The 25,929-nt window shown below is 42.6% G+C and overlaps 3 protein-coding genes across 5 annotated transcripts; 2 read left to right on the top strand and 1 right to left on the bottom strand.

Annotated features, from left to right (window-relative positions):
• Positions 1-16: 16 nt before the first annotated feature.
• On the top strand, positions 17-14,693 carry pabpn1 (poly(A) binding protein, nuclear 1). 3 transcript variants are annotated; one of them, XM_006809410.3, is made up of 7 exons: positions 17-499; positions 3,936-4,044; positions 5,024-5,091; positions 7,292-7,398; positions 7,667-7,754; positions 8,395-8,546; positions 13,977-14,693. In XM_006809410.3, the coding sequence occupies exons 1-7, from the start codon at positions 365-367 to the stop codon at positions 14,170-14,172; spliced, it is 855 nt and encodes a 284-aa protein (XP_006809473.1). In that variant the 5' UTR covers positions 17-364; the 3' UTR covers positions 14,173-14,693. The 3 variants fall into 3 exon arrangements, with proteins under 3 accessions (XP_006809473.1, XP_006809474.1, XP_006809475.1); XM_006809411.3 differs by having other exon boundaries at positions 18-499; positions 12,763-14,120; XM_006809412.3 differs by lacking the exon at positions 17-499 and adding an exon at positions 788-937.
• A 2,120-nt stretch (positions 14,694-16,813) lies between these two features.
• ngdn (neuroguidin, EIF4E binding protein) lies at positions 16,814-20,409 on the bottom strand. Its single transcript, XM_087846033.1, has 11 exons — positions 20,271-20,409; positions 19,941-20,000; positions 19,762-19,833; positions 19,388-19,525; positions 19,213-19,297; positions 19,012-19,064; positions 18,766-18,880; positions 18,393-18,567; positions 17,786-17,939; positions 17,151-17,214; positions 16,814-17,043 (listed from the first exon to the last, which is right to left on the bottom strand). Exons 1-11 carry the CDS (start codon positions 20,289-20,291, stop codon positions 17,024-17,026), a joined length of 957 nt encoding a protein of 318 aa, XP_087702159.1. The 5' UTR covers positions 20,292-20,409; the 3' UTR covers positions 16,814-17,023.
• Positions 20,410-22,081: 1,672 nt separating this feature from the next.
• Positions 22,082-24,814, top strand: cebp1 (CCAAT/enhancer binding protein (C/EBP) 1). Its single transcript, XM_006809423.3, has 3 exons — positions 22,082-22,157; positions 22,867-23,166; positions 23,270-24,814. The coding sequence occupies exons 1-3, from the start codon at positions 22,155-22,157 to the stop codon at positions 23,573-23,575; spliced, it is 609 nt and encodes a 202-aa protein (XP_006809486.2). The 5' UTR covers positions 22,082-22,154; the 3' UTR covers positions 23,576-24,814.
• The last annotated feature ends 1,115 nt before the right edge of the window (positions 24,815-25,929 follow it).

Here is a 25,929-nt window from a genome sequence, read left to right as displayed (position 1 = left end):
CAGTGATTCATGGCTCCGCCCCTGGCTTCCATTTCTGAACTGAAGGGACGCCGCCGCTCTCGCGTATAGCCCTCGCCTTTTTTTATACACACATTTAAGTAAATAAACTAGGTTATCTGTCGTAAGTTAGGACCATTTCCTAAAGGTAGCGTGAATTAGTAGTCCCCGTTCATCGTGGTATGCTGTTTGAGTAGTAGCTAGAAGTGAAGCTAGCATTTTATTCCCCATTTTAACTTTACTAAGCGGCGTTTTCCGCCGTTTTTTTTCTTTTCGCCGCCCCGCTCACTCTACCCCCTTGTGTGTGAGTAGGGGCCTGCAACGTTGGTTTGGCCACGAGGCGCGTCGGTACAGTTGGAACAGGGCGATGGCGGAGTTCGGTAACGGACTGGCGGAGGAATCTCTGCTAGATTCAGACCCCGGACATCCCGAGCTGGAAGACCCGGGTGTCGGTGACGAAGAGCCGGGATTAGAAGAGGGAGAGGCCGCAATTGAAGATCCGGTAAGTGAAGGGCATTGTTTCTAAAGTGGAAACCCACATGAATACCGAGACACTTTGTGGTCGTGGCGGAGCAGCTAGTAAAAGCGGGTGAACAATTTGTTGATTTTTTTTTCATTCTCCACACGAATCTTGGGTCACATGCCGTGTGCGTTACTGCTATCGCCAGGTCGGTGTTAACCGCCATTGTGGTTCACGCAGTGCAGTAGAAATGGGTGGTGACATGCGTGGTGTCGGCAGCCATCTTGGCGCAACAGCGACGCCAGTTTCTCTGCGCCAGGGAGCAGCTCGAGCCGTTTGTGGGGGGTGGGGGGGTCCTTGTCGCGAAAAAATGCGAGACGGAGATGCAGGAGACAGTAAGGGGCGAGGGTAGGACAGGCCGCCGCCATTAGCCGCCGCCGCTGTGCGAGTCTACCTCCTTAAGAAGGCGACCTGCTAACGGTAATGACCTCTTTTTATTCCCTTTACCTTTATCATTTAACCGGCTGTGGCTGTTGCATTTCAAGCGCCGGTTTGCGCACACGCGAGCGAGCGGCCGCAGGTTATCATTAGCTTAGCAAGCCCGACCATTAAAGGCTGCGGATAAAATGACCAGCGGACCTGTCAGCTGTAATCAGCAGTCACGAGATGAAATGCGGCATTTGCACCTCAAGCTGCTGGGCCTAACAGCAGCTGGCTTAGTAGCCGTGAATATTAAGCATGTGATAACGGATCTTTGTGGCTAACATGCTAGCGGATTTTAACAAAGCTGGTGTGGCAGTGGCAGACGTGCACCTGACCATCTTTGTCGCCTATTTTTCGGCCGACAATGGGGGTAGAGTCGTGAATCGCTGCTTGTTGGTGTACACCCTGTGTAATTGTTGAAAATGTAAAATTTGCATTAATCAGCCCAGTTAGTTTTTTTTAAACATACATATATATATATATATATATATATATATATATATATTATTATTATTATTATTATTTCCTCGTGCAGCTAACACACGAGTGCACAATGGCTGGGATTGTCTTGAGTGACCAGGTGAGGGTTTTGAGGATGTCGGCCAGTGAAAGCGTGGCGTACAACGCAGAAGAAAGGGGCTGCGGTATTTGAGGGGCTGGGTTTGCATCCTTCACTGTTTGGCTAGAGCAAGGAGAGCAAGAGAAGGGAGGGGAGTGAAAGAGCTTGCACTGAATATGCGACAAGACGAGACAAAAAAAAGAAAAAAGGGACAGAGAGAAAAATTGGAGTCGCAACGTGCCAGCGGTGGATGGCTCATCCGAGCGGTCTTGCTTTGAATGTTGATCACTTCCCATCCATCCATCATCTCAGTGTTGGTGATATGTGTCAGAGCATCAGTCGCGTGAATACACGCCGACCGAGAAATGATGGCGTCTTTATTAGCGTGTGCAGCGAGTCGCTGTGCAGTTTTATAGCCCGCTGCGGTGAGAAGATCTGAATTTATTACAGTCCGGTCTGTGTCGCTGCACCCAGTTTCACAAAGAGCTTTTTCATTACAATCCTGTCAGTAGTTCTGGATCGAGCTGGAGTGACTCCCACTGTGCTGCAGTGCACCACTGTCAGACAGGAGGGTCCAATTCCACATGAGGGCACAGCCAGCTCACTGTTTATCTAATAATAATATAAGTTTATTGGCATTATTTAGTTTTGCGGGATTGACCGCAGATCTCATCATCATCTCGCTGCTTCATCTTTCCAAAATGGCTCTCCAGCAAAAATAAACACATTTTCTTGGCAATTAATATGCATATGACCATGTAGTGATGTATGCTGTTCCAAAATAAACTGATAACAGAAGTTCATTTTTAGGCTAAGGTGGCATTTTTTGTTATAAATATATTTTTGCATTGTAAGCACTTAAACAGTGAATGTTACCATGTTTGGACATGATGTTTTTAATCATGTGGATATTTGAAGTGCTGTTTGCCAACGCTGCTTTGGGGCTTGATACTTAACCTTGGTTGGTAACCTTTTTGTTTTATATATATATATTTCTGCTCACGCATATCTTGGCCTGGCGGTCCTCTTTATAGTGGCTTTAAGGTCTGCTTTTGACTTGGGGGAGGTACCTACTATTAAATTTAGGCAGGATGGCAGGGTATACTGCAAAATGTGGGCATGAGAATGAGAATAACTAGTACGCATGCAGTGCAGGACTAGATTGAGGGTGCACTTAAACGTGGAAGAAGTCCCAGTACAGGGTTTTCCCTGAGATTATCTAAGGGGCTTAGATCCTGTCTGGGATCTGGGGTTGGAATGTTGGTCTTATTAAAAGTCTGGATCATGTTTTTTGACTGTTGTTGTTACCATATTTGGATTTTTATTTATTTTTTTATTTTTTTAAAGCTGGTAATTCTTGTCGGTCACACGTTAATATTAGTTTGACCCAGAGCTGGTCCTGACCTCCATGGAGCCAGAAACTTGTGAGCCATTTTAAATGTGAATTATTACACAGTTCCAGCTACAGTTCTTTATAGATGGAATTATGATGTAGGTGTTTAAAAATGCAGCAATCCACACAGAGAGACCAGTTAATTTGAAGCTATGTAAAACAGTATTTTGCAATTGCATCACAACCAGAGTTTATTAACACAGAGATGGTTAACCTGGTCATACGGATTGGTGACTATTTTGAGGCCAATTTCCCACCATGTTTCAGCTTGTTTCATATGATGATTTTCTATAGAATGGGTGAGTACCAACTTTGTGTGTAATACGTGCCTATTGCAGGAACTAATGACTGCACTGAGATTTGATTTTATTGCCTGATATGTATTCCTGTCCAAACAGTATTATGTTGCTATTCAGAAAGTGCAGGTTTGTTATCACAAACACACACAACCTCCCACACATCTTCTCCCAGTTGTAGTTTATAAACAAAGTTGCCCTTTTGGCGTTTTTAAATGTAGCCTCATGTATACCTGGGTTATCAAGACAAGCTGGACAGTGATGCACTGCAGTATCTACTTCATCCTCCCACTGAACCTGGAAACACTGACATTCCTTTTTGACATGTGGGGAAGCACTTCATGCTGCTAACGTTTTTACTTTTATTCCAAGTCCTCTCTTTACATTTGTTTGGCTTACAGCGTCCTCAGAACTACTTGCATGCTTTTCCTAAATCTTTTCGTGGTTCTGCCTAAATCTTGCACATATGGATTTTACGACTTGTAGCTGATATAAAGTCTCTCTTTATACTGAGGTCATGTCACGGTCACGGCACCATTTCTTTTGCTAGTTTGCCAAATGGGTGCTTAAAAATATTTCCAGGGTGTGCACACACTAGATCTCTTTCTGATTTATTCATTAAATTATTTTAGATTTGGAAGTTGGTGAAGATGGCTCCAGCAGTAACTGGCATTGCGATATTGTGTTGCGTTGAGCTGTGCACATGATGGACTGACGGCTCTGATGGAATCTGTGTCTGTGCTGCAGGAGCTGGAGGCAATCAAAGCCCGAGTGAGAGAGATGGAGGAAGAGGCAGAGAAGCTGAAGGAGCTACAGAACGAGGTGGAGAAACAGATGAATCTGAGCCCCCCACCAGGTGCGTCTTCTTTTTTTTTCCCTCCAAGGCAGACGCCTTAATTTTCCCCCCATCTGTCCACATTTGCCTTCTCGTCTCGTTCTGCTGTCACATTATCCAGTGAGGGGAAAGCCCCATAATCATTTGTCTTATTGTCTGTTGTGTGCTCGCTTAGAAATAATCTCACTTAGTAAATGTAAATGCTACACTCATTTTCAAGCAGTGACCCCAAACCAGTTTAGGATGTGCATTAAAATATGGGTTCACTTTAATGCTTGGTTACAAGTTCAGTACACGTTCTTATTGATTCTCCCAGTTTATCACGAGCACAGTTAAGGTTTGGAAAATAATTGAAATGCTGCTGCTTCTCCTGATTTCCAGGCACAAAAAGAGAAGACAGCAAAAAATGAAATAAGCGAACAAAATATGAGCTTTGCCTGATAATATACTCTTCAGGAATATATACATATTTATATAATCTACAACTATAGATTTTGTATTCTGTAAATAACTCGTGTAAAGTACATTATTTTAATATTCAATTCCATGTTTTTAACCCTCAGAGATGGATGTTTGTTTGTTTGTTTTTAAATGCAAACAAAACAACTTATGTTTAGTCTCAGTTTGCAATGCTCTTATGTCCGATTTTATAAGGTTAAATCTAAATAAATGATAAAATAGTTTACATCCATCAGAACTTTATATAATGCACGAATCTGAATGCGTGTCTGTGTCAGTATATTTATGTTGCTTAATTGTCCCATGTAAAGGAGAAACTATGATTTTGTCATTCTTGTGTAATGACAAAACTCGTGAATCAATTGTAAACTCCATTTTTGCCTTTATACCATCCATTTGATCTCATCTTTTCATGGACTTTTCGATTGTAGGTGCGCTACATCTCACATTTGGAGTTAAAAGCAGTAATTTGACCTAATATGTGTTTCATTTCAATGTTGTTTCCTATATAGATTTATTCTGTTCTCTCTCCTCTGTGCAGTTGGCCCTGTCATCATGTCCATCGAGGAAAAGATGGAGGCAGATGGCAGATCTATTTATGTCGGAAATGTGAGTAACTCTTTGTGTCATGCAGATTCTATTTTGGCCACATTGTGTCTTGATTCTTGTTGTCGTGTCTGACATAACATTATGGAAATAATATGACGGGGGAAAAACCAGTTGTGACACTGAATCATAGGTACTGGCCCTATTACAATCACGCTCCCGTGGGTTTCCTATTTTTTAGAGTCTGTGCATAGAAATCACTTTGTGCCTTTGATCAATCCTGCAACCAGTACAAACTTTATTCAAGGTGTTATCACTTTGGACTCTTACTAAGTATTTAAGCATTCATGATACTCTGAAGAGAGATTTGATAGTCGACTAATCACATCATGCATCCATTGGACGTAAAACGTACAGCTTATTGCACCAGCATGCATCTGCTCTTATATAACTATCATTAGCTTACAGCTTTAAGTGTTTAAGGTATGTGCTAACTAAAAATAAAGACAAGATGATAGTTTATTAAATTTTAATGAAATTTGCAGATTGTTTCGGTGAAGTTTAATAAACTCCTTGCTATCTAAAATATAACGGGACACCGGAGTATATTCTCCAGCATCTCACACTTCTGATAATCAGTCTGCTTGACGTTTATTCAGCTGTGTAAAAACTATAACTTTAATCTCAGCCAAACCGATTTACTCAGGAACAAATAAAATACAAAAAAAGCCAAACAATAACATTTTTAAGTTATCTAAGTGACTTATATATGTTTAACCTGAGTAGCGAAAGACGGCAGTGGGTTTGAAAACGATTTGCCGGGACTCCGGTGTTCTCACGGGCTCTAGTGAGCCTTGCCCCCGGCTAGCTATCGAGCTAGTGGGTAACAGGCGTCTCCGAAAACGTCGGAGCGCTTTTGAAAATATGTGGTGTCTTGATAAACTGAGCAGATATTTGAGGTTTACACAGCTACATTCTCGCATGAACATATGTTAAATGTTTATTTTGTGACCCAGAAAGAATAATAAGAGTAATATTAAAACTAACTAGCTGCTGCCATTGTTGGAAACTGAGCTGGGCTGCGCTATGAATTCTGGGACAGAGCTACTTCTTCTTCGGGGTTTAACGGCAGCTGGCATCCTTGTACATGCAGTGCTGCCATCTTCTGTTTCAGTCCGTTATTACACTCTTAAATTCTACTACTTATTCCTGCATCTTTTGTGATCTTACAAAGCTTCAAATGACACGTCGACTATTAAATCATGACTAGTAATCGTGACTAGTCGACTAATCGTGGTAGCCCTACTTTAAACAATGAACCAAAAATGAGTGAATGGTTTATTAGATGAAAAATGAGTCCCTGGTGCTGCGTTTGGTGCTTTCCATTTGCTACTCTGATGTAAAGCAGAAAACTGGTGGCTCCCAGGCAACACCTTCTGTTTCCAATCTCGGACAATAAGGGTACGTTCACACTGCAGGCGAAAGTGCATCAAATCCGACTTTTTTGACCCTATGTGACCCACATCCGATCATGGTATGACCGTGTGAACAGCACAAATCCAATCTGGGTCACTTTCGTATGTGGTCCTGAATCCGATACATATCTGATGTTTTACAAAGCGACTGCTGTTTGAATGGTCACGTCGCATTAAATCCGTCTTTTACATCACTGACATAAGACAGATGCCAATTATCAGTGCTGGAGAAGACATTAGGAATGCTTCCTGGCCATCCAGTGTAGATGTTAGTGAAACTGTTGGGAAGACAACGTTGGAGAAACATGAACATTTTATTTGTGCTGTATAATCTGCAGATTCTGACAGAAATCTGCAACTTTGGTCTGGTTCTAAACAGAGCGCATTTTGTGTGACCTCTTCTTTTGCACATGTGGGCCGCTTTGAGGGTTCACACCAGAGCGCGTTTGCTGTCACATTTTATTTGTAGTGTGAACAAGCAGACAAAAAAATCAGATTTGATCAAAAAATCGGAACTGAGCATTAAGACCTGCAGTGTGAACGTAGCCCAAGTCTGGTGGTTTGTGGGAATCCTTTGGGCGTCTGCCTCACTGGTATCTCTCAGACAATTTTAAGGCAGCTTTTTACTTTTGACCTGGTTTTGTGTCACATTGTAAATACATTCAGCGTTAGTTTTTACTTTTGTGCTTTAATATTTTTTTTTGTTGTCGTGTTTTTAATGTATAATACAGCGCTGGTGACGCAGCTGTCTTGATGCTAACACTTTTATATTTTTTTTCTGTCTGCAGGTGGACTACGGTGCTACAGCAGAAGAGCTCGAAGCTCACTTTCATGGCTGCGGTTCAGTAAACAGAGTCACCATCCTATGTGACAAATACACAGGGCATCCCAAGGGGTAATGATCAGAAATTCTACAGTGAAATGATATTATTGCATATTGGTAGCTGGATCAGTCAGTTAAGAGTATGAGCACATTTTAAAAGCTTCTCTAGCGCTGGAAAGTTGATTATGATTCCTTTTATTCATTTCATATAAATCACCTGCAAATCAGTTTTATCCTTGTTTTTCTTTAGTAATTACAAAAGGTTTTTTTTGTAGTGCTTTTTTTGTTGATAGATTAGTTTTACTGTAGCCAAGTGATTGATTTTATTTCCCCCCTGCAGGTTTGCCTATATTGAGTTTGCAGACAAAGAGTCTGTTAGGACAGCCATGGCTTTGGATGAGTCACTTTTCAGAGGAAGGCAGATAAAGGTGAGACATTTTCGAGGTTAAATATCTCAGCTCCTTGAATGAGGTGGTAGTGGGTTTTTTACAGTGTGTGGATCTGAGAAGTGTCAGTTTAAACCTGAGACTTTCTCACAGAAACATGATGATCGTCCATCTCAAAACACTTCGCAGTTGCAGCATGAACTTAATGGGAGCAACATAATTTGCAGCTACCTCACCAGTGCAGTAACAGGAGTACTGTTGACTACATTTAGCTGATGAGGTCATAATAATCACTGGTCATTCTGTCTGTCCTGGATAGGATTGTCTTGATTGGTTGCATGTCTACAAGAAGATTTTAATGTGTTTGTTGTTGTTTTTGTTTTGTTTTTTTGTTTTGTAGAAATGTGGTTTTAGTGTCTGACCTTCAATTTATTGGCTCTTTTCTGGTCAGTTTCCCCAATATTGAGACTGGCCAGTCTAAACTAGAAGGTTCTCTGTTTTTCTTGCTGTGGCAGATGATTAGAAGCACTGATTTTAAAAATACAAAAACACAAAATTGAAGCTAAAAGGCAAGGTTGTTGAGTTTTTACTACAAATTAAGAGGAAACAAATTTCTTTCAGTGTGAAAGCACAGAAGACTGTTTGGATATTGTGGTTTATGCAAGGTCCCCTTTTTCTTTAGGTGGGCGCTAAGAGAACAAACAGACCAGGCATCAGCACCACAGACCGTGGCTTTCCACGGGCTCGGTTCCGATCACGGGGAGGAAATTTCTCCTTGCGTGCACGCTACTACAGTGGCTACACACCACCTAGAGGCAGAGGACGGGCCTTCAGGTGAGCTGACACAAAGACATCCTCATGTCTGACACCAGGGGAGAGCACATCACCTGCATGCATCCCACTCACTGTTTGCACTGAAAGGGAGCACAGGAAAAGCAAGGCAGACAGTCATGATGAGCCAGAGTGGACACTACTGTTAAAGATGGATTACAGCGTCTTGTAATGTTTGGAATTTAGAATTCCTGAGGAGGCCCGTTAGAGAAGGCACCGGTAGTCTGGCAGAGGACAGGGATTATAATAAAGTAAATAGACAACTTGGCTAATTAATTTGGGGCAGATTTTCAGTTTGCAAATCAGAAAATAAGGATTGACTGGACAGAGGGCTGGTGGGTGACATTTGTCACGTCCCTCTTAATCTGAGCATGTGCTTGTCCAGTGTTTAAGTCTTCCAGATTAAAATTGATTAGTACAGAGAAGGTAAGTACAGAAAGGGCAAAAAGCCCCTTGTACACAGAGGTGGCCAATTTGAAAAGATTATCATGTACAACTCTAATTTAGTGAAGATGACATCATTAACTATCGTTTCCCCTCACGATTACAGCTTTTCTCAGTACCAGAGCTGACAACTGCATTGTACATATAGGCTGTGTATCCTGGCAACCATATGAACAGCTAGTCATGTGATTGATCATGTGGGATTAAGTCCGTGCAATGCAGTAACAAAGTTTGATCAGATTGTTCACCCCTATCTGATACAGAAGTAAAAACTGTGCGAGTTGTGGCATAGAATTAAAAACACTCATCATGATATTATTACTTGTATATCAGTTGCTATACCCCCCCCCTCCCCCCCTTTTTTCCTCTTTATTTTATTTGCTTACATTCATAGAATAAATGACGGACACACATTGATGTATTTTGTAATAATAAAGGCAAAAACACAACATGTAGCAGGGCTAACTGGTTGTGGGATTCATTGCATGCTGCATCACATTACGACCATTTCAAGACAGGCTTACGGACTCGCTGCACACCACCTTCTTCCTCCCAGGCTGCACATGCACTCTGCATAAATTGGATCTGTTTGGGCCGCTGCCAATGAAGTTTCTGCAAACTTGACTGTAGTGGAAAGTTACTGGTGCAAAGCTGCAGCACTTGCACTGATGAGGTTTTTAACTTCTTTGGGCCACTAATGGTGCAGCAGCATGCAAACCATTTTTAATAACTGATGTTTGGGCTTTGTGATGGTTGGTTCGCTCACCTGTAGCACTGGTTTACTTAAACACAGCATTTATCAGCAGTGGTGTAGTGAACACACTGATGATTGTGTTGTCTGGAAAATCCAGCAAAGTCCGTTTACTGTTATGTGGCTCTGTAAAGAATGAGAGAAAAAGCCTGGTGTTGATCAGTGTGTTGTGCACTGGGATTCTGGTGGCTCTCTACATGCAGTATTTTCACAGTTGCACACAACATCATGATTTTGATGAGCTCCACTTCAGAGTTCTGCTTTGGGGTCCTGTCAGTGGGTTGTTGTGCATCTTGTGCTGTCTCTGCACAGTGCAAGTTTGCAGCATTTTGTAGTTACCATTTTCCACCTGGGGTGAAAGTCTTTAAGATCTAGTGTTGCAAAAGTAATGAGTTTATTCTGAGTGTTGTCTAAGGAGCTTGGAAAGAAAAGCGTCTGGACTTCTTTGAGTTGCTTGAAGACGTTTCACCTCTCATCCGATGTTGCACCTCTCATCCGAGAAGCTTTTTCAGTTCAGAACTGAAGAAGCTTCTCGGATGAGAGGTGAAACGTCTTCAAGCAACTCAAAGAAGTCCAGAGACTTTTCTTTCGAAGCTCCTTAGACTACGATGACCTGGATGACTGAGAACCTTCACAGACATATTCTGTGTTATTGATGTCATCTACTGTTCCTTCATATAAACTCCAGCAAGTCCTTATAGCCTTCTTTCATTACAAAACTCTGTAGAAACCACACAGTAGAGCTCAGTCTGTGGAGCCATCTTTGTATTTTTTTCTTTTCTGTTGAGACTGAGAAAGGAGGTGTGGTGCCAAACGCGCTGATCAGCATGCCAACTTCTTCACATCCACTCAGATTTAAGACTGAGAGATTCTGATTTGATTGGCTCTGCAAATCATCTGGAACCTCGAGGGCCCAGGCTCTTTCTTAATACTAGATGTTTAACAAACAACATGTTCCAGTAGAAAGCTGCTGTAACAATGAATCCATTTGCCAAGTTCTTCTGACAGGCCCTATTTAGCCTATTTTATCATGTGATTTTTCTATTGTTTCATTTTTGCCCTTGGACTTAACTGGGATATTTGTGAAATGATTCCCCATTTCAGCAAGGCTGCTTTTAAATAACCGCAGGAAAGGATTCCATCTCAATTTGTTCCTGTGTGAGAAAGTGTCTGAACCTCAAGGTCAGAATCTCTCTAATCAGTCTGTGTACTCACTCGAGCCACTCCCACACATACCAAGAAACCCTAACCCTGATAGTTTACTCACTGGGATTTGGCCTGCGTTGCACGACAAGGCATACAAAGACTTGGGCAGAAACTGAGAGGATTGTATGTTAGATGAAGTCTCCTGAAGTTGAAAGCACTCATAATGAAGTGTTTGCAAGCTGAAAAAAAGGAGCCTGTAAACGTTATTTGACTTTAAAAGCTTTAAGTGAGCTTGGGCCTCCAGTCGTTCCAGTCACGTTATCTGAGGTTTTAAATATGCTGCTCATTTTGACTCACATTAACTATGTATAAATATTTCTGTGGTTTCCATCTGTGATTTGATGTAATTAATAGACTCGGAGTGATAGAAACCCCCCTCCTGGGTATTACTGGTAATACTACAGTGTATCATCTTATTATCTTACAGCCTTGGTTCACGTGTAACAATCAGCCACAGAGTGGCTGAACTGGCCTTGATAGCTGAAGAGCTGTGCGTTTGCTACATTGTGAATTCATCACTAGCCTGCAGTTCATAGTCATCCTACCAAGTTTCACTGGTGCCTTGTATTGCTGTGGGAAAAGTCCATGGTGAACAAACGCGTAGCTAAAAGTCTTTGCATTGACCTGTTGTAAGCTTGGGAAGATTTCACAGCCCGTGTGACGTTTGTAAGTCACGTGTGTTTCGATTGGCTTTGTTTTAGAAGCAGAGATTTTATCAAAGCCCCGCTTTGTGTTCTGTTCCTAAGCTGCACCTGAAACCACAGCAGAAAGTCAGAGCACAAAGATGATCAATCATGCTAACGTGCACTTAATTGACTTCTGGCTGCACAAAGTCTTTTCTCTGATATTGCCTCCATTAACATCATCCTCATCTTCCCAAGCTGCTGTGGTGAAAAGCCAAGATTTTGATGTGAGCCAGAAGACGCACGTACTGAGTAGATGATGTGAAAGAACCTGTTGTTTGTGCCTTTTGTTGTGGACATCCTTGCATGTACATAACCCCCCCCCCCCCTCCTCCTCAGACACGGCACACACCTTCCAGCTCAGTTTCAGCCTTCCAGCGTTCACTCCCAGAAACGAAGGTTCATTACTGCAGCCTGACTTCAGCATTTAGCCCATCAACCGCTGAACTTTTGAGTCCCAGTGTGACCTCTTTGTGTTTGTGCTGCTGACTGCGTTTGTGTGTGTGTGTGTGTGTGTGTGTGTGTGCGGCTCACTGCCGCCTGGCTGTGTATCGGGTGGTGATGCGTGCAGAATAATAGTGCAGTTTATGTCGCTTTTTAACTGTGAATGTTTGTGTGCACTGTGTTGCTGGGGGTATATGTGTGGTGCTGTTTGTCCTCAAGGTCTTTCCCCACAGTGACCCCAGAGGCGGCTCTCGTACAGAGAGACACACAGAGAGAGAGAAAGAGGGCGAGAGAGTGCCTTTGCTGTCCCCTCACACCCACACACTAATCATTTTATCTGGAAATTAAACACTTTTCCTCTCTTGACAAAGCTGCTTTCAGCTTCTTTCACCACTATTCTTCCACACTGATTTGTTTCTAAGATCAAAGGCACATTTTTTTAAAGATGTCTATTTAGTGATTTGTGAACACTGTCCTAAACACTGTTTTTCTTTATTTTCTTTTATTTTTGACGTAGGTCAATATATTCATTCCCCGTTCACTTTACTTCCAGGATTGAAATTCAGACCCTTCCTCTGCCCACAGTCGCACACATGCACATATTTATTTACTACATCGCACCAGGAAATTGGTGTCCGTCTTCTTAAGCCAAACAGAAAAAACTCACCCTCTTTTTCTCTCTCTTTTCCAGGGGCCGAGGGCGAACAACATCGTGGTATTCCCCTTACTAAACACCCTCCCCCCCCATCCCAAATACTTCCTTACTATCAAACCTCTCCCCCTATTTCTGTTCCCATATTAAAAAAATACAAACACACACAATGAAAAAGTCCTTTCCCTTTCCCCAACAATAAAAGAAGAGAACCCCAGAAGAGAGAAAAAAAGACAAAAAAGGAAAAAAAAAAAACAAAAACAAAAACACACTTCTCCTGGACAGAGAGACTGGCTGGCCGCAGTGTGAGATTGTGTGTGAGCGTGCTTGTGCAGAGGTTGATGCGGTCGCCCCTGGTAAGGTATACGTTGGCCTCTTGGGGGAGGGAGGGGAGGATTACTATGGCAGTGTTTGTTTGTTTTGTTTTTTTTTGTTTTTGGAAGAGGGAGGAAAGGTGGGGATGAGGTATCTGGGGGGGGGGAGACGATGATGGTATCTCAATCTCAGGCTGCAGATGTGTCTCCTTTGGTCTGGCTGTGACCTCCTGCTTTCACACCATCATCAACACAGCCCACCCACTCACCACCGCCTCCACAGCAGGGGGGGGGGGGGAGAGAAAAAAAACATATACAAGAATACACATTGTTCTCTTTTTTTTTTTCTTCTTTTTTTTCAATGTAACATAGATATGTGAAACTTCCATTATCTATCAAATATTTGTGTTACGTTTGTGGTTTGGAGTTTGTCATTACCTGCTCGCACCCTCTCCGACCCCTTGTGTGTCTCCCATTCTCTGCCCCCTCTTAACCCTCCTCCCCCCCACCCCTGATTTATTTTTTTTTCTAACGTTTCCTCCCCTCCAACCTCTCTTCCTTTCATCACAACATGGATTATGTTGTGTGCTGTCAGCTTGATCTGTGGACAGTGATGGACCTTCAGTGTTCAGTGGAGTTGTATTTCTTTTTGATTTGGGGTGTTTTTTTTGTGGGGGGGTTATTAGTTGTGCTGCCACATCCTTGCCGCTCGTCCATCCTTGTCACCTTCAACTCGGGCATGGCTACAGCTCTTTTTTTGTTTTTTTTTCCTGTTTTGTTTTTTGTAAATTCTTTTGACAGGCATCTACTGTTTTTACTCTTTATTTTCGTGCAATCCCTCCCCCTCCCGCCCCTTTGTTCTTCCCCTCCTTCCCTTTGTGCACCTTGTCCCCTCCCCCCTCCTCTCTCTGTATATTAGACCACTTCTTGTCGTTTCAGGTTTCAGGACCAGTGGAGGCTGACAACCCCTCCCCAGGTGGCGCCGGCCCCTCCCACTGTCTCTGCAGCATCTCTCTCTCTCTCTGCTCCCGCTATGCACACTCACCCCATCCTGTCAGTGTGGGGGGGCGGGGGAGGGGGACAGGGCGATCACAGGCCCGCCGCGGGGGGCATTTACTACAACAGCAAACGCTGATGACGCTTTTAGTCCTTTTCACACTTCAAATGTCTCTCACACACAAACACTCACACACACACACACACACACACACCTGTTCAACATGCACCGCAGCACACGGCAGTACAGATGGCACTTAACAGGCAGCCAACCCAACACATGATTTATATACAGAGAGCTGAAGCCAACATAGCTGAGTGGCAGGCAGGTTTGCTTGAGAGCGAGAAAGGCAGGACCAGAGACGAGGGTGTTTTTTGGGGCGCCCCCTTTCTCTGACTACGCGCAGTGCAGTCACGGCTTGTCTGAGGAAGGCCGACGAGCTAACAGCATCGATTATTAATTAAATGAAAAGAGTGGGCTGGAGTTGTTATTTTAGAGTGGGGGAAGTCAGGGGTGGGGTTTGTGTGGAGACTTTTTTTTTCCTTTTCTTTTTGAAAAGGGGAAGGGGGTTTGAACAAATGTTTTGCTTTTTTTATTTTTATTTTTAACCCATGAGTCTGTAATTAGAAAAAAAAAATAAAAAATTGTGTAAAAAGTAAGTGTGCATGTGTGCGTTTATTTGAATTTTACACAAATTCAAGGTATTTAAAAGTAATTAATAGTATTCAGCATGCAGTATTTAGGTGGTACTTCCAGGAAGTAATGGGAGGTGTGGCTTTATTTTCAAAATGAATCATTTAATTCTAGTCAGTCATTAAAATACCAACAGCTCCTGAGGTTATGAGCCTTGACGTTACTTGGGTGTATGATATACAGTATATATAATGTCCAGCAGTTGTGCAGCTTTGTCCAGGCTGACTGGGCTTTCTGTTAGACCCAAGTTGGCTGCATACTACTTCCCCCATATCATCACAGGTCCCTCAGTAGGGGTTTAGTAAGACTACAAAAAGTTGCACTGTTTTTGTATGGCGTTATTTTTGTGCCACTATTCTGAGCGCATGTAAAAAAAAAAAAATTGCAGTTGCAAGTGTTGCATTTTGAGGAGAAACTTATTTTGAGCGAAGAAAAGCTAAATTTGAGTGAACAAACTTCATTGCTGCGTGCAAAAAATGTATTTCAGTGTTTGCTATACACACACACACACACACCCAATAGCAGCCCCTGTCGCTCAGTTTTTGCATTTGCGCTCGCTCGCAATGTGTTACTTGCGCTCTCAACATTTTTGCCCGTGCGCGCTCCACTCTTTCTGTACACAGTTATATTTGTGCCACAAAACCAGCCAATCACAGACTTGGATACAAAAAAATCTTGATTGGCTGTTTTGGTCTCCAATCAGCTCGAAATGATGAAATGCAATATCCCAGAATCCATTTCGTCCAAAACTCAAACGAGGCAGTGGCGCAGGAACACAGAGTGGCAGAGTTTGAAATATTAATCTTTCTGGGTCACAAAATAAACTTTTAAGATATTTTCATGCGAGAATGTTGCTGTGTAAACTTCAAATATATGCTCGATTCATCAAGACATCACATATTTGCATAACTGCTCTAACGTTTTCAGAGATGCCTGTTACCCACCAGCTGACCGGGTTGTCACTCGGGTTAAACATAATATATAAGGCTGAACTGACAAAAGATCACCGACTACACCACCAGGTATTACAGGAAAAACCAGAAAGCCTTTGAATTAAAACAGTGATGTACACTGTCTTGTTGGTATATATGTATGATTTGTATCACCTTGGCGCAAAGTGGGCAATAAACAAGAGAGACGATTAGCTGATCATTGATCATGATTGAAGTAGCAACAGGAGAGGGGGGGGGGGGGGGGGAGAATGAGGGGAGAAGAGGCAGCTGACAGCGTAAAGACAGAATAAGTCCAGCTTTGTGTCTTTTTCCATTCTCGCTGAAGTCCGGGACGAATCGCGTTCCTTTTCCCCTCAATACGGATGTGTTGTAATTGGTCCAGCCCAGAGTTGATCATGACCAATTGGCTAATCCACCACCTTTCATTGTTTATACCGTTACAAAAACAAACATAAAAATGAAAAATCACCATCGGCCCACCGGGCAAATGCCCGGTATGCCCAATGACAAGTCCAGGTATGCGGTCAGCTGGTGGGTAACAGGCATCTCTGAAAACGTTTAGAGCAGTTATGCAAATATGTGATGTCTTGATGAATCGAGCAGATATTTAAAGTTTACACAGCAACATTCTCGCATGAAAATATCTTAAAAGTTTATTTTGTGACCCAGAAAGATTAATATTTCAAACTCTGCCACTCTGTGTTCCTGCGCCACTGCCTCGTTTGAGTTTTGGACGAAATGGATTCTGGGATATTGCATTTCATCATTTCGAGCTGATTGGAGACCAAAACAGCCGATCAGGTTTTTTTTGTATCCAAGTCTGCGATTGGCTGGTTTTGTGGCACAAATATAACTGTGTACAGAAAGAGTGGAGCGCGCACCGGCAGAAATGTTGAGAGCGCAAGTGCAAAGACTGAGCGACAGGGGCTGCTATTGTGTGTGTGTGTGTGTGTGTGTATGTGTGTGTGTTTATAATAGCAAACACTGAAATACATTTTTTGCACACAGCAATGAAGTTTGTTCACTCAAATTTAGCTTTCCTTCACTCTAAATAAATTTCTCCTCAAAATGCAACACTCGCAACTGCAATTTTGTTTTTACGTGCACTCAGAATAGTGGCACAAGAATAACGCCATATTTTTGTTCCAATTAACATTACAAGGGCCAGTTTATTTTGAGTGGGCAACATGACTGCCCTCTACTGGTGACATGAGGAAAAAAAGTCTTACAATGCATTCACTGTAGGATACAGGTCATGAGGAATGGTTTCTTTATTACAATGTTTACAGAGACTTTATAACAATTAGCTGCTGGTAACATCCTCTGACATGCTGTCCTCAGGTCTAGTTACGTTTCTTGAAAGCTGAGGAGAAAAAAAAAGGACTGCTGCATTTTATTTGAATAAAGACAAATTTTTAATAATACTAGTTCACAGGTTAATTTGGTCTCGTGGTATTTCAAAGTCCTTACCTTTTCTTTTGGTTTTCTTCTTCATGATTTTCTTCTTTTTCTTGGGTCGTGGGTTATCCCCATCCTGCACGTACACAGAAAATGCATCAAAACCACATTAAGACTGTAATCTAAATAAAACGGAGCCACAAAGCTCCCATTCATACTGTACAAAGATGGGCCTGTTAGCAACACTTTGTACCTTCTCATGGTGCCCAGGACAAAATCTAAACATAGCACATCGATTTTCCAAGACTTCCTAAATACACACAGGGGTTTTTCCACATCTGCAGGAACTATCGGCAAGAGCCTGAGCGGCCATTACTCTGACTTATTAGTGCTTTTTATGACAGCAGACAGTTAATTAAGACAGGAAACAGAACAGAGCCACAGCATGCCAAACCTATGTAGGCACGAAGTGTAGCTGTTGCCAGCAGTACTGCACCAGACAACTGAGTCACCACAGCACTCAGCATTTTAAGGTAAACATTCCAAACCTCTTGAAACTATCCAACTGGACTTCTGTCCGATTGTGTGCTGGTAGCAGCTCAGGTTTAATCCCAGTCAGTATAAATGATGAAGTCTCAGTTCGGTTTAGAGATTAACCAATAAACAAGACAGAAGCTCAAAACCAAAATACAATAACGCAAACACACCTGCACCGCCTCGCCACCGGTCAGAGCTGTGATGTCACCAAAGTGTGTTATACTGCTCAGCTGGTTGGACATGGCCATCATGCCCCTCTTCTTGGCGTTCCTCTGATGCTTCGGCACATTGAGACGCACCATCATCGACTCCTCGTAGTTCTTCCTGTGTTGAGGTAAACACATACCATTTACACAAACCACCAAGCAAAGAAAAAAGAAAGATGATGCTGCAAGGTCTTGACTGAAAGACCCCTCAGCACCGTATCACCCCAGTAGAGCCCTTTACTCTGAGACTGCTGGTTTACTTGCACTTCCCAGGACATTTAAAAGTATAATGGGAGGCAGAGCATTCAGCTTTCCCGCCCCTCTTCTGTGAAACCAGCTCCCAGTCTAGATTTTATGTGATTATACACCTCTATGCATTTAATTATTAGTTGTTATTAATCTCTAATGTATTTTGACTTGTCTTTCTCCCTTCACTCTGAGGGATATTCTGCTGTATAAATAAAACTGAATTCAATTAGAAGTTTATCTCACAACACTTCCCATCTAAATCAAGTAGCAGACATTATGACCACCTAACACCCTTCTGTGTGTAAAGTAAATGAGCAGGAACCTGTGGAGCTCCTCGCGGCTCTCCCGCTCGCTCTGGAAGTCCCGTTTGTCTCTGATCTCCTCTGGGGCGTCACTGTACTGCTGCCTCAGCTCCTGGATCACAGAACTTCGGAGGGCTGCTTGTCGATGACGCTCCAGCTTGGCCTTCTTCTTGTCTGCCTCTGTCATGTCACCATCTGGATGTAACGGGTTTATTTTTTGGTTAACAAACAAGCAGGAGAAAAAAAATAAAAAAAATTATAAGTTTGCTATAACAACCCCCCCCCCCCCCCCCCCCAAAAAAAAAACAAAACAACAACAACAACAACAAAAAAACCTAACAAAAAACCCAAAGCAGTATTGAAGTACTTTATCAAGCAGACCGGTGACATTACCATAATGCACTGGGGCAATCTTTGGTGGTATATATTTCTTGCCACTAGAGTGGGCTGCTTTCTTTTCTGAAGCTGCCTTGTTCTCTGTTTCGTCTTCAGACTCAGATTCACTGAGCTGCAAAAAAACAAACAAGCATTTATCTTTCCTACTAATACAGGAAGCTGATGTTTGGATGCATGTGTTTACAGTTTGATAATGTGACAGTAAAAGAAGGAACCGGAGCCGTCATGTTACTCTGGTCTTACTTTGCTGACGAGATTCTCTGGATTGGGACGCAGCTGCAGTGGGTCATTTTCAGCTGAAATCAACAAAAGCATCAGACACGGTTACGCCTACCATAAGTGGATAAATGCAAATCTTGCTGTGCATCGAATCTGATACGCATCCTTTCAGTCAAAGCTTTCCTAGACTGCACAGTTCTGAAAATCTGATCACTTCGGTCTTACCTAAACTGCCGGTAACAGCCGTGCGCACCAGTTTATCAATCTGATACTTCAGTTTGTGGTCTAGAGGTCGCATCTTCTCCAGGATCTTCAAATAAACAACAACAACAAATCAAGATTAAAACAACACATCTTGACTGCAGAGAAAACAAACAGCATCACTTTTACAGCCTCTTACCGTTCTGATTGTGACCACTCGGTCTAAAGCATCACTGTCTTTTATTTTGCCTCCTTCCGTCTTGATGCTGATCAGGTGAGTGAGGTCCTGGAGATAGAAGAGCAGCAGGTGGTACCGAAGGTCCAAAAAAGACAAACCCTGCAGGAGGAGAAGGCGGACAGATGGTCAGAAAGGCCTACAGACTGCACTTCTTTCCCTGATCTAGAGAAATGAGAAATCCTGCAGCAAGTGTGTCAATACTTTTATTTAACACAGCCTCATTAAAGAGGATGCATCAGTCTTGCCTGCTCCTTTCAAACCAAACTGCACTTTGGTCAGATTACCGTAAAGACTGGACCTGAGGAGAACTAGCATTTCAAATAGTCGTTACGCACCTTCGACGTTTCCAATGCCCCATCTTTGACTTTAGTCAGCAGCTCACGGACAAGACCCGTCACCGAGGCCACCTAAAAACAAAACTTAGATTTATCTCTTTATTACGGCCACAAACACACATTATTTCTGAGTTAAACTAAACACTACGGGATTATTCTTTTTGTTTTTAAGTTCTTACCTGTTCAGTGAGATTATTCAGCAGCTCTACAGCTTTGGGCAAATCGCTTTCAATCAAATCCTAGAAAGCAGTTAAATTACATGTAAGAGATACAGTATCCGAATATGTAAACAGTGTCCGTACTGAAATACCAGCTATTCGACATAAAGGTTTGTTAGCTAGTGGCTAGCTCGTCAGGCTAGCCACTAGCTAACAAACCGCTGTGGTCCTCTTTAAAGCACCGAGAAGCGTTTTCGTATACTTGTACATACTAAAGCGGAGTAATGTTCTGCATGTAAACACGATATTACGGCTTAATATATAACAAGGAGCTAACTCAATTTCACTCACGTTGTCAACAGGAGCAGCCATTTTAACGCCACTGTACCCTACGGAAGCCGCAGCGGGACAGTAGTGCTACTGAGTTTGGGATAGCTCTAAAACAGTTACAGATGTTACTACTGAGTGAGGCAAAAGAATGGGACACCAGTAGCTTAAATCACTTCCATATTGCATCTATCCATCGTGTAGTGTTTTACATACTGATTGGGCCTGGGTGTTCAACAGGGCCCGTCAGCAGTGGCAAATTGATGCAATCATTTTTAAAGCACACACTGATAGTATTTGTTTTGGGGAGATCAGGTAAAGGAGCAAAGTTTGGTGTCTGTGCATAAACAGCTGCTGAAATTTGAACTTGTTAGATTTGCTGTGCCCTGTGAGTCTGCAGAGCATCCTTGGGGGAAGCATAACCAAGCAGTAGTTCAGGGTTCTCTGATTCAGCCCAATCACAAGTTTGATCACAATCAGAAAATTTAATCTAATCTTAAAAGTGGAGAAAGTGTCCAAAATGGCATCACAAGGAAGCCCGCTAAGTGCAAATAAAATGCTCTGACTGAAAATAGGATATGATTAGGTAATCCTGATATGATGGAGATTGGTTATTTACGAGCATATATGTGAGGATTTTCACAGAACTGAATAAAGCTAGGGGACCAGTAGGATCTATCGCTCTAGTCCCAGTTAATACTATCCCTGTGGCATTTTGGATCCGCTGAAGGCTTTTCAGAGAGCCATTAGAACAACATAATATGGAATAAAAGCAATCCAGCAGTCATCCAGGATTTCATGGTTTTAACTGGATGCTAGTGATTTGGGTTTCTCTCCGGCCGTGGAGATAAATATAACTGGGTGTCATCTGTATGCAGTATTGGAGTGCCTAAGGGTTGTATGTATACCATGAAAAGCACCGGGCCCAGCACAGGACCCCGAGAACCACCATGAGTAACTTTAAGGTGTGAAGAAGACTCATCGTCTTTATAAACAATTTAGAATCTATTCAAACAAGTGCCACACATTTTCTTTAATCCCAGTGACGTTCCACTCTCTGTGCTCTCATTGTGTTGTGACCAGTGGTTTGACATTGTGCTGAGGTCCAGTGTGCTGTGTCCGTGTTATGGTGACCTAGAATTCCTGATGGAAACCCATCAGATATGATCTGCAACTGGATCAAGGCTTCATCATCATCATCATCACCTTTATTTATAAAGCACTTTAAAACAAAAACAGGCTTATAAGAAGGAGTTAAACAACACCAGCCTCAAAGCCTTAAATGTTGATGGTTTTGATGAAGTTACTTCAGAGAAGTTTGTCTATTGCTGTGAAGAAGGCTTCAGGAAATTATTCCTGCTGTTCTCCATAAAACTCTGCAATAACTCTTGTTTCTGTGACGGATGAACTCCCCTATCGGGCACAAACTTCACACACAAACTTCTGCATTACAGCTTCATTCAGCTGTTTCTTACATTTAGAGTGTTTACATTATTTCTTAATCCAATTTGCACTACTCTCTTGCACAATCATAGTCATACTACTATGTACTATGTATGTGTATATATGTGTGAAATCTTTGCACTAGTATTTTATACTTTATCCAGCTGCTGTAACACAATAATTTAACCTTATGGGATCACTTAAGTATCTGTGCAGAGGAGATGGTGTAAATGTAAAAGAAATGGGAACACTTCTTTGTTTCTTTTTGTTAATTTAAGTGTGTGTGTGTGTGTGTGTGTGACAGAGGGGGAGAGAGAGAGAGAGAGGCAGGGAGAGAGAGAGAGAGGGGAAGTGATTGTGATAATTGAGGGCCACCTGTCTATCTCCTGTCTTTCAGAGCACTGTCAGCCACACAGCCTGAGGAGGACCTAAACAGTATCCTGAGAGTTTGTGGAGCAATCGGTCATGGTAAGTGAAACTGTAACTTTGTGAATTTGTGGAGAAATTTGAGCAAATCGGTGAGAAATGCAACCTTACCGAAGCGACAGGGAAGACGAAGCGCACAAGAGATTCGACGTTTCTTTGAAATCATGAGGAAGAAGAGCTCGACAGTGGCATGAAATAATTTACTCTTTCAATATAGTTTGTAGTCTATGATGCAAAGACTGTACGTTTAAAAGAGAAGAGGGGGGTAAAGAGAAGATGGCAATAGCAGCTCACAAACTAAGGCTCACAGCAGTGCTGTCAGAGTGTTTCCACGATTTATTCGTAGTTTAATTTATTATGATGCTGTTTGATTTTGTGTTAGGGTGTATCTGAGTGTAGTAACCTTTAAAATAGAAGAATGTGTGTTCTGTGGCAGAAACATCCCCATTTACCATCAGCGGTGGAAGAAACACTGAAATCTTCTTTCTGAAGATGCCACACCTAAATAACTTCTTTATCCGTCTTACATCACTCAAAAAAACCAAGCAGGCAGTGTAAGGTTGAACGAACGAGCCTGTTCAACGTGTAGCATCAGGACAGAATGTGTGACCGCGTAATTAAGCAAGTGAGTGTTTTGTGTTGCTGAAAGTTTGTTTTATATATTGTAGAGTAATTGACAGCAACATTCAAGCAGTATATGTATTTTTTAGTATTAAAGTATTAAATGAGTGTTGTCTGTCTTCTTCTACAGATGTCTGATTCCAGGGTGTCCTCCGTCATCCAGGAGTGGGTGAGCTCCTTCCCAGGTCAGGTGCACAGCCAGACCCTGAATTCTGTTGCTTCCAACTCGGCTGCTTCCACCAATCAGATGACGCAGATGGACATGATCTCGTATGGCCAGTCTCAGGGGATGATAAGGGGGGGTGGCGATGACAGAGGGGCCGAGCAGATGATGGGACTATCGTACCTGCCGTACCCGCCGTCCTGCCTTGGCAGCGCCGCCAGCCCGGTGAGCACAAACCACCACCAGAGCCACGCCAGTACTCAGCAGGTGAGAGAAGCATTTAACAGCAGGTCACGAAGTGTTTCATACAAACCACACTCACCCACCCCACTCTCCCACGGCTTTAACGCATGTGTGCTGCTCACTCCAGGACTTCTCCCCCTTCCTCCTGCCCACTCTGCGGGCCCCGGTGACCAAGAGGAGCATCAGCAAGGATAGCGCAGAGTACCGCCTGAGGCGTGAGAGAAACAACATCGCGGTGAGGAAGAGCAGGGACAAAGCCCGCAGGAGGATCCTGATGACCCAGCAGAGGGCCGGCCAGCTGCAGGAGGAAAACCAGAAGCTGCAGATGAGGATAGCACAGCTGACACAGGAGCTGGACACTCTGAAACACATCCTGTCACAGCGGCACCTGCAGGCCGCCGAGGAGGGAGCAGCCGGGCAGTCCAGCATCTGAGCACAGCCCGAAGCCTCGTTTGTACCCGATGTTAACGCCTGATTACAGGCTTCACAGTGTGCCTCAGTAAGGCCTGCGAGAGTCACAGTGAAGCACCTGCTCGAGCATTTTCACCAACAAACATTTGTGATCATGACAAAGTCACCTAGAGGAGGTAATGCTGGGTATAAAAGTGGTTAACTGTAGTTTTATATTGTAAAGGAAACCATAGCTTACTGGCAGTGTTGTAGCTACTATTTAGTACACTGATGTGCACATTTTTAATTGTTCTCTTACCCCCAAACTTTACATTTCTGCACCTCACATGTTGAGCGTAAAAGATTCAAAATGGCAAAATGAACACTTCCAATCTGCTGAGAGCTTTGATACACTCTGACACATTCAGGGTCACACAAAAGGAGCACTGCACTAAATGTAGCTTCTCATGACAAGCACCCAAGATTATCTGCTGAAGTAGACTAACGCCTTCAGACAACTCGTGTTGTGATATATAAATAAAATGAACTGAAGTGAATTATAATGACCGCTGCAGGAGGTGGGCTTTATGATCTGTATGTAACTAATGCTAACCTGATGCTACTGTTAAAGTGCATCCTGTCGTACTTTTGGTAGCTAAGCTAAGCGTTAGTTAGCTAAACCTTACCAAACCTTTGCTTTAAAATAAGAGTTTATGGGGTTGTAAAGGCTAATAATAATAATAATGATAATAATAATAATAATGATAATAATAACAACAATAATATTATACCATCCTCCATTTTTATTGAATATAGAACATGTAGATACACTGGCTATTGATACACCTCCTGTGATTGGACAATCAAAGTCAGTGAGTGTAGTTTAATGTAGGAAAACAGCACGTTTTGTTGGAAATTAGATCAGTAGATAAAATGAAATCAATTGGAATAATAAAAGTTTGGCTAATAAATAGCCTCAGTAGCTATGATGCCGCACAGCAGCGTTTTTAGGTACTGTTACTCTTTGGTCTGAATGTAGAGGCTATTTATTTTCTAATGCAGGAACTTGAGGCACACAGCAAAAAAAGAAAAAAAAAGAGACAGAGTCAATAGCAAATTTTAGTCATGTGATGGAGGACTTGAGTTTAAACTAAAATGCAGGCGTAGATATAATAAAAGGTAAAACAGTGCGCTGAAGGACACAACCTGGTCATTAGTTTATCTGCAGATTGGAAATGGTGGTTCCTGTTCACATATGGGTATAACTCGTGGACCCTTTTAAACAACGGGGGGGGGGGGGGGGGAAAGAGTCCTGCTATGTGCGTTGGACCGGCAGGATATGATTTGATTTAATAAACATTGCCTAATCATCTACCTGACTTTTACCGTCTTCGTCAGAGCTGATTGTAAGTGTTGTTGCCCAACGGAGTTGCACAACAACCTGTGGTTTGAAGAGGATTCGATGAAACAGAGAAAAGAGCCTCTCTCGTCTAAAACACAGCATCAATCCCCAGTAAATACACGTGTGACTACTTGAAATGTTTTCAAATGTGTAGCGAGTAATACACTGTTAAAGTGAAAAGTTGCAGTGCTGCCAAATGTTTTTTTAAAATAAATAAATGATTGCTTGTGCCTATATGAAGTCATTGTCCTCTATATGTCATGTTATCTGAATACACACACAGGTTGAGGGGTTCCTCAGATACTCTGTGCAATAGTTGCAGAGCCACTCCTCACCCTCTTCTGCCTTATCTAACACCGAGTTGTGTAAATGATGCGTCTCATTGGTCCTCCGGGGCATCCTTCACCCGGGGACACGGCGTACGCCTGTCACATTATTTCCCATAAGTTGTCTACCCACAGAAACGGACGTCATTGCCATGGACCGTTGTGCACCAGCGGTTTCCCTTTGTGGGATGGGCAAAGATTTCGACACAGCGGAGGACGGAGATGAGGAGCGCAGAGATAGTATCAGTGTTTTGGGCTGCCAGGGCCTTCCTGTGGCTGTGATGGTAGTGAAGGGACACAGAGATAGGAGCCAGAGAGGAGGAGGAGGAGGGGGTGGGGTGACGAGCCAGACCCTTAAAAAATGTATTAATTTTTTTCATGGTCCTGTATAACATTTCAATAGTAAAAACAAACCATTTGCTTTTTTTCCCCTGAAGAAATTCAGATGTATTTTTATGTTTTACACATATTCAGAACTTGCAAAACACGACTGATAAGTGGGACCGAATGAAGTGGTATGGGAAAAGATGTTTACACAACAGGACGTGTCAATAACCTCCTCGTAGAGGCTGACCTCAGTTCAGCACTTGAAGGCTTTATTAGACACGTAAGGGCAGCAGAAAAATTATATCGGCATCATTTTAAGATCGTATCTCGTGGACACGGATT

The sequence above is a fragment of the Neolamprologus brichardi genome, chromosome 9, assembly GCF_056152115.1.
Source record: "Neolamprologus brichardi isolate AB-2024 chromosome 9, ASM5615211v1, whole genome shotgun sequence".
NCBI lineage: Eukaryota > Metazoa > Chordata > Actinopteri > Cichliformes > Cichlidae > Neolamprologus > Neolamprologus brichardi.
Note: the sequence above shows the minus strand (reverse complement) of the source record. Positions and strands in the feature narration are given on the sequence as shown.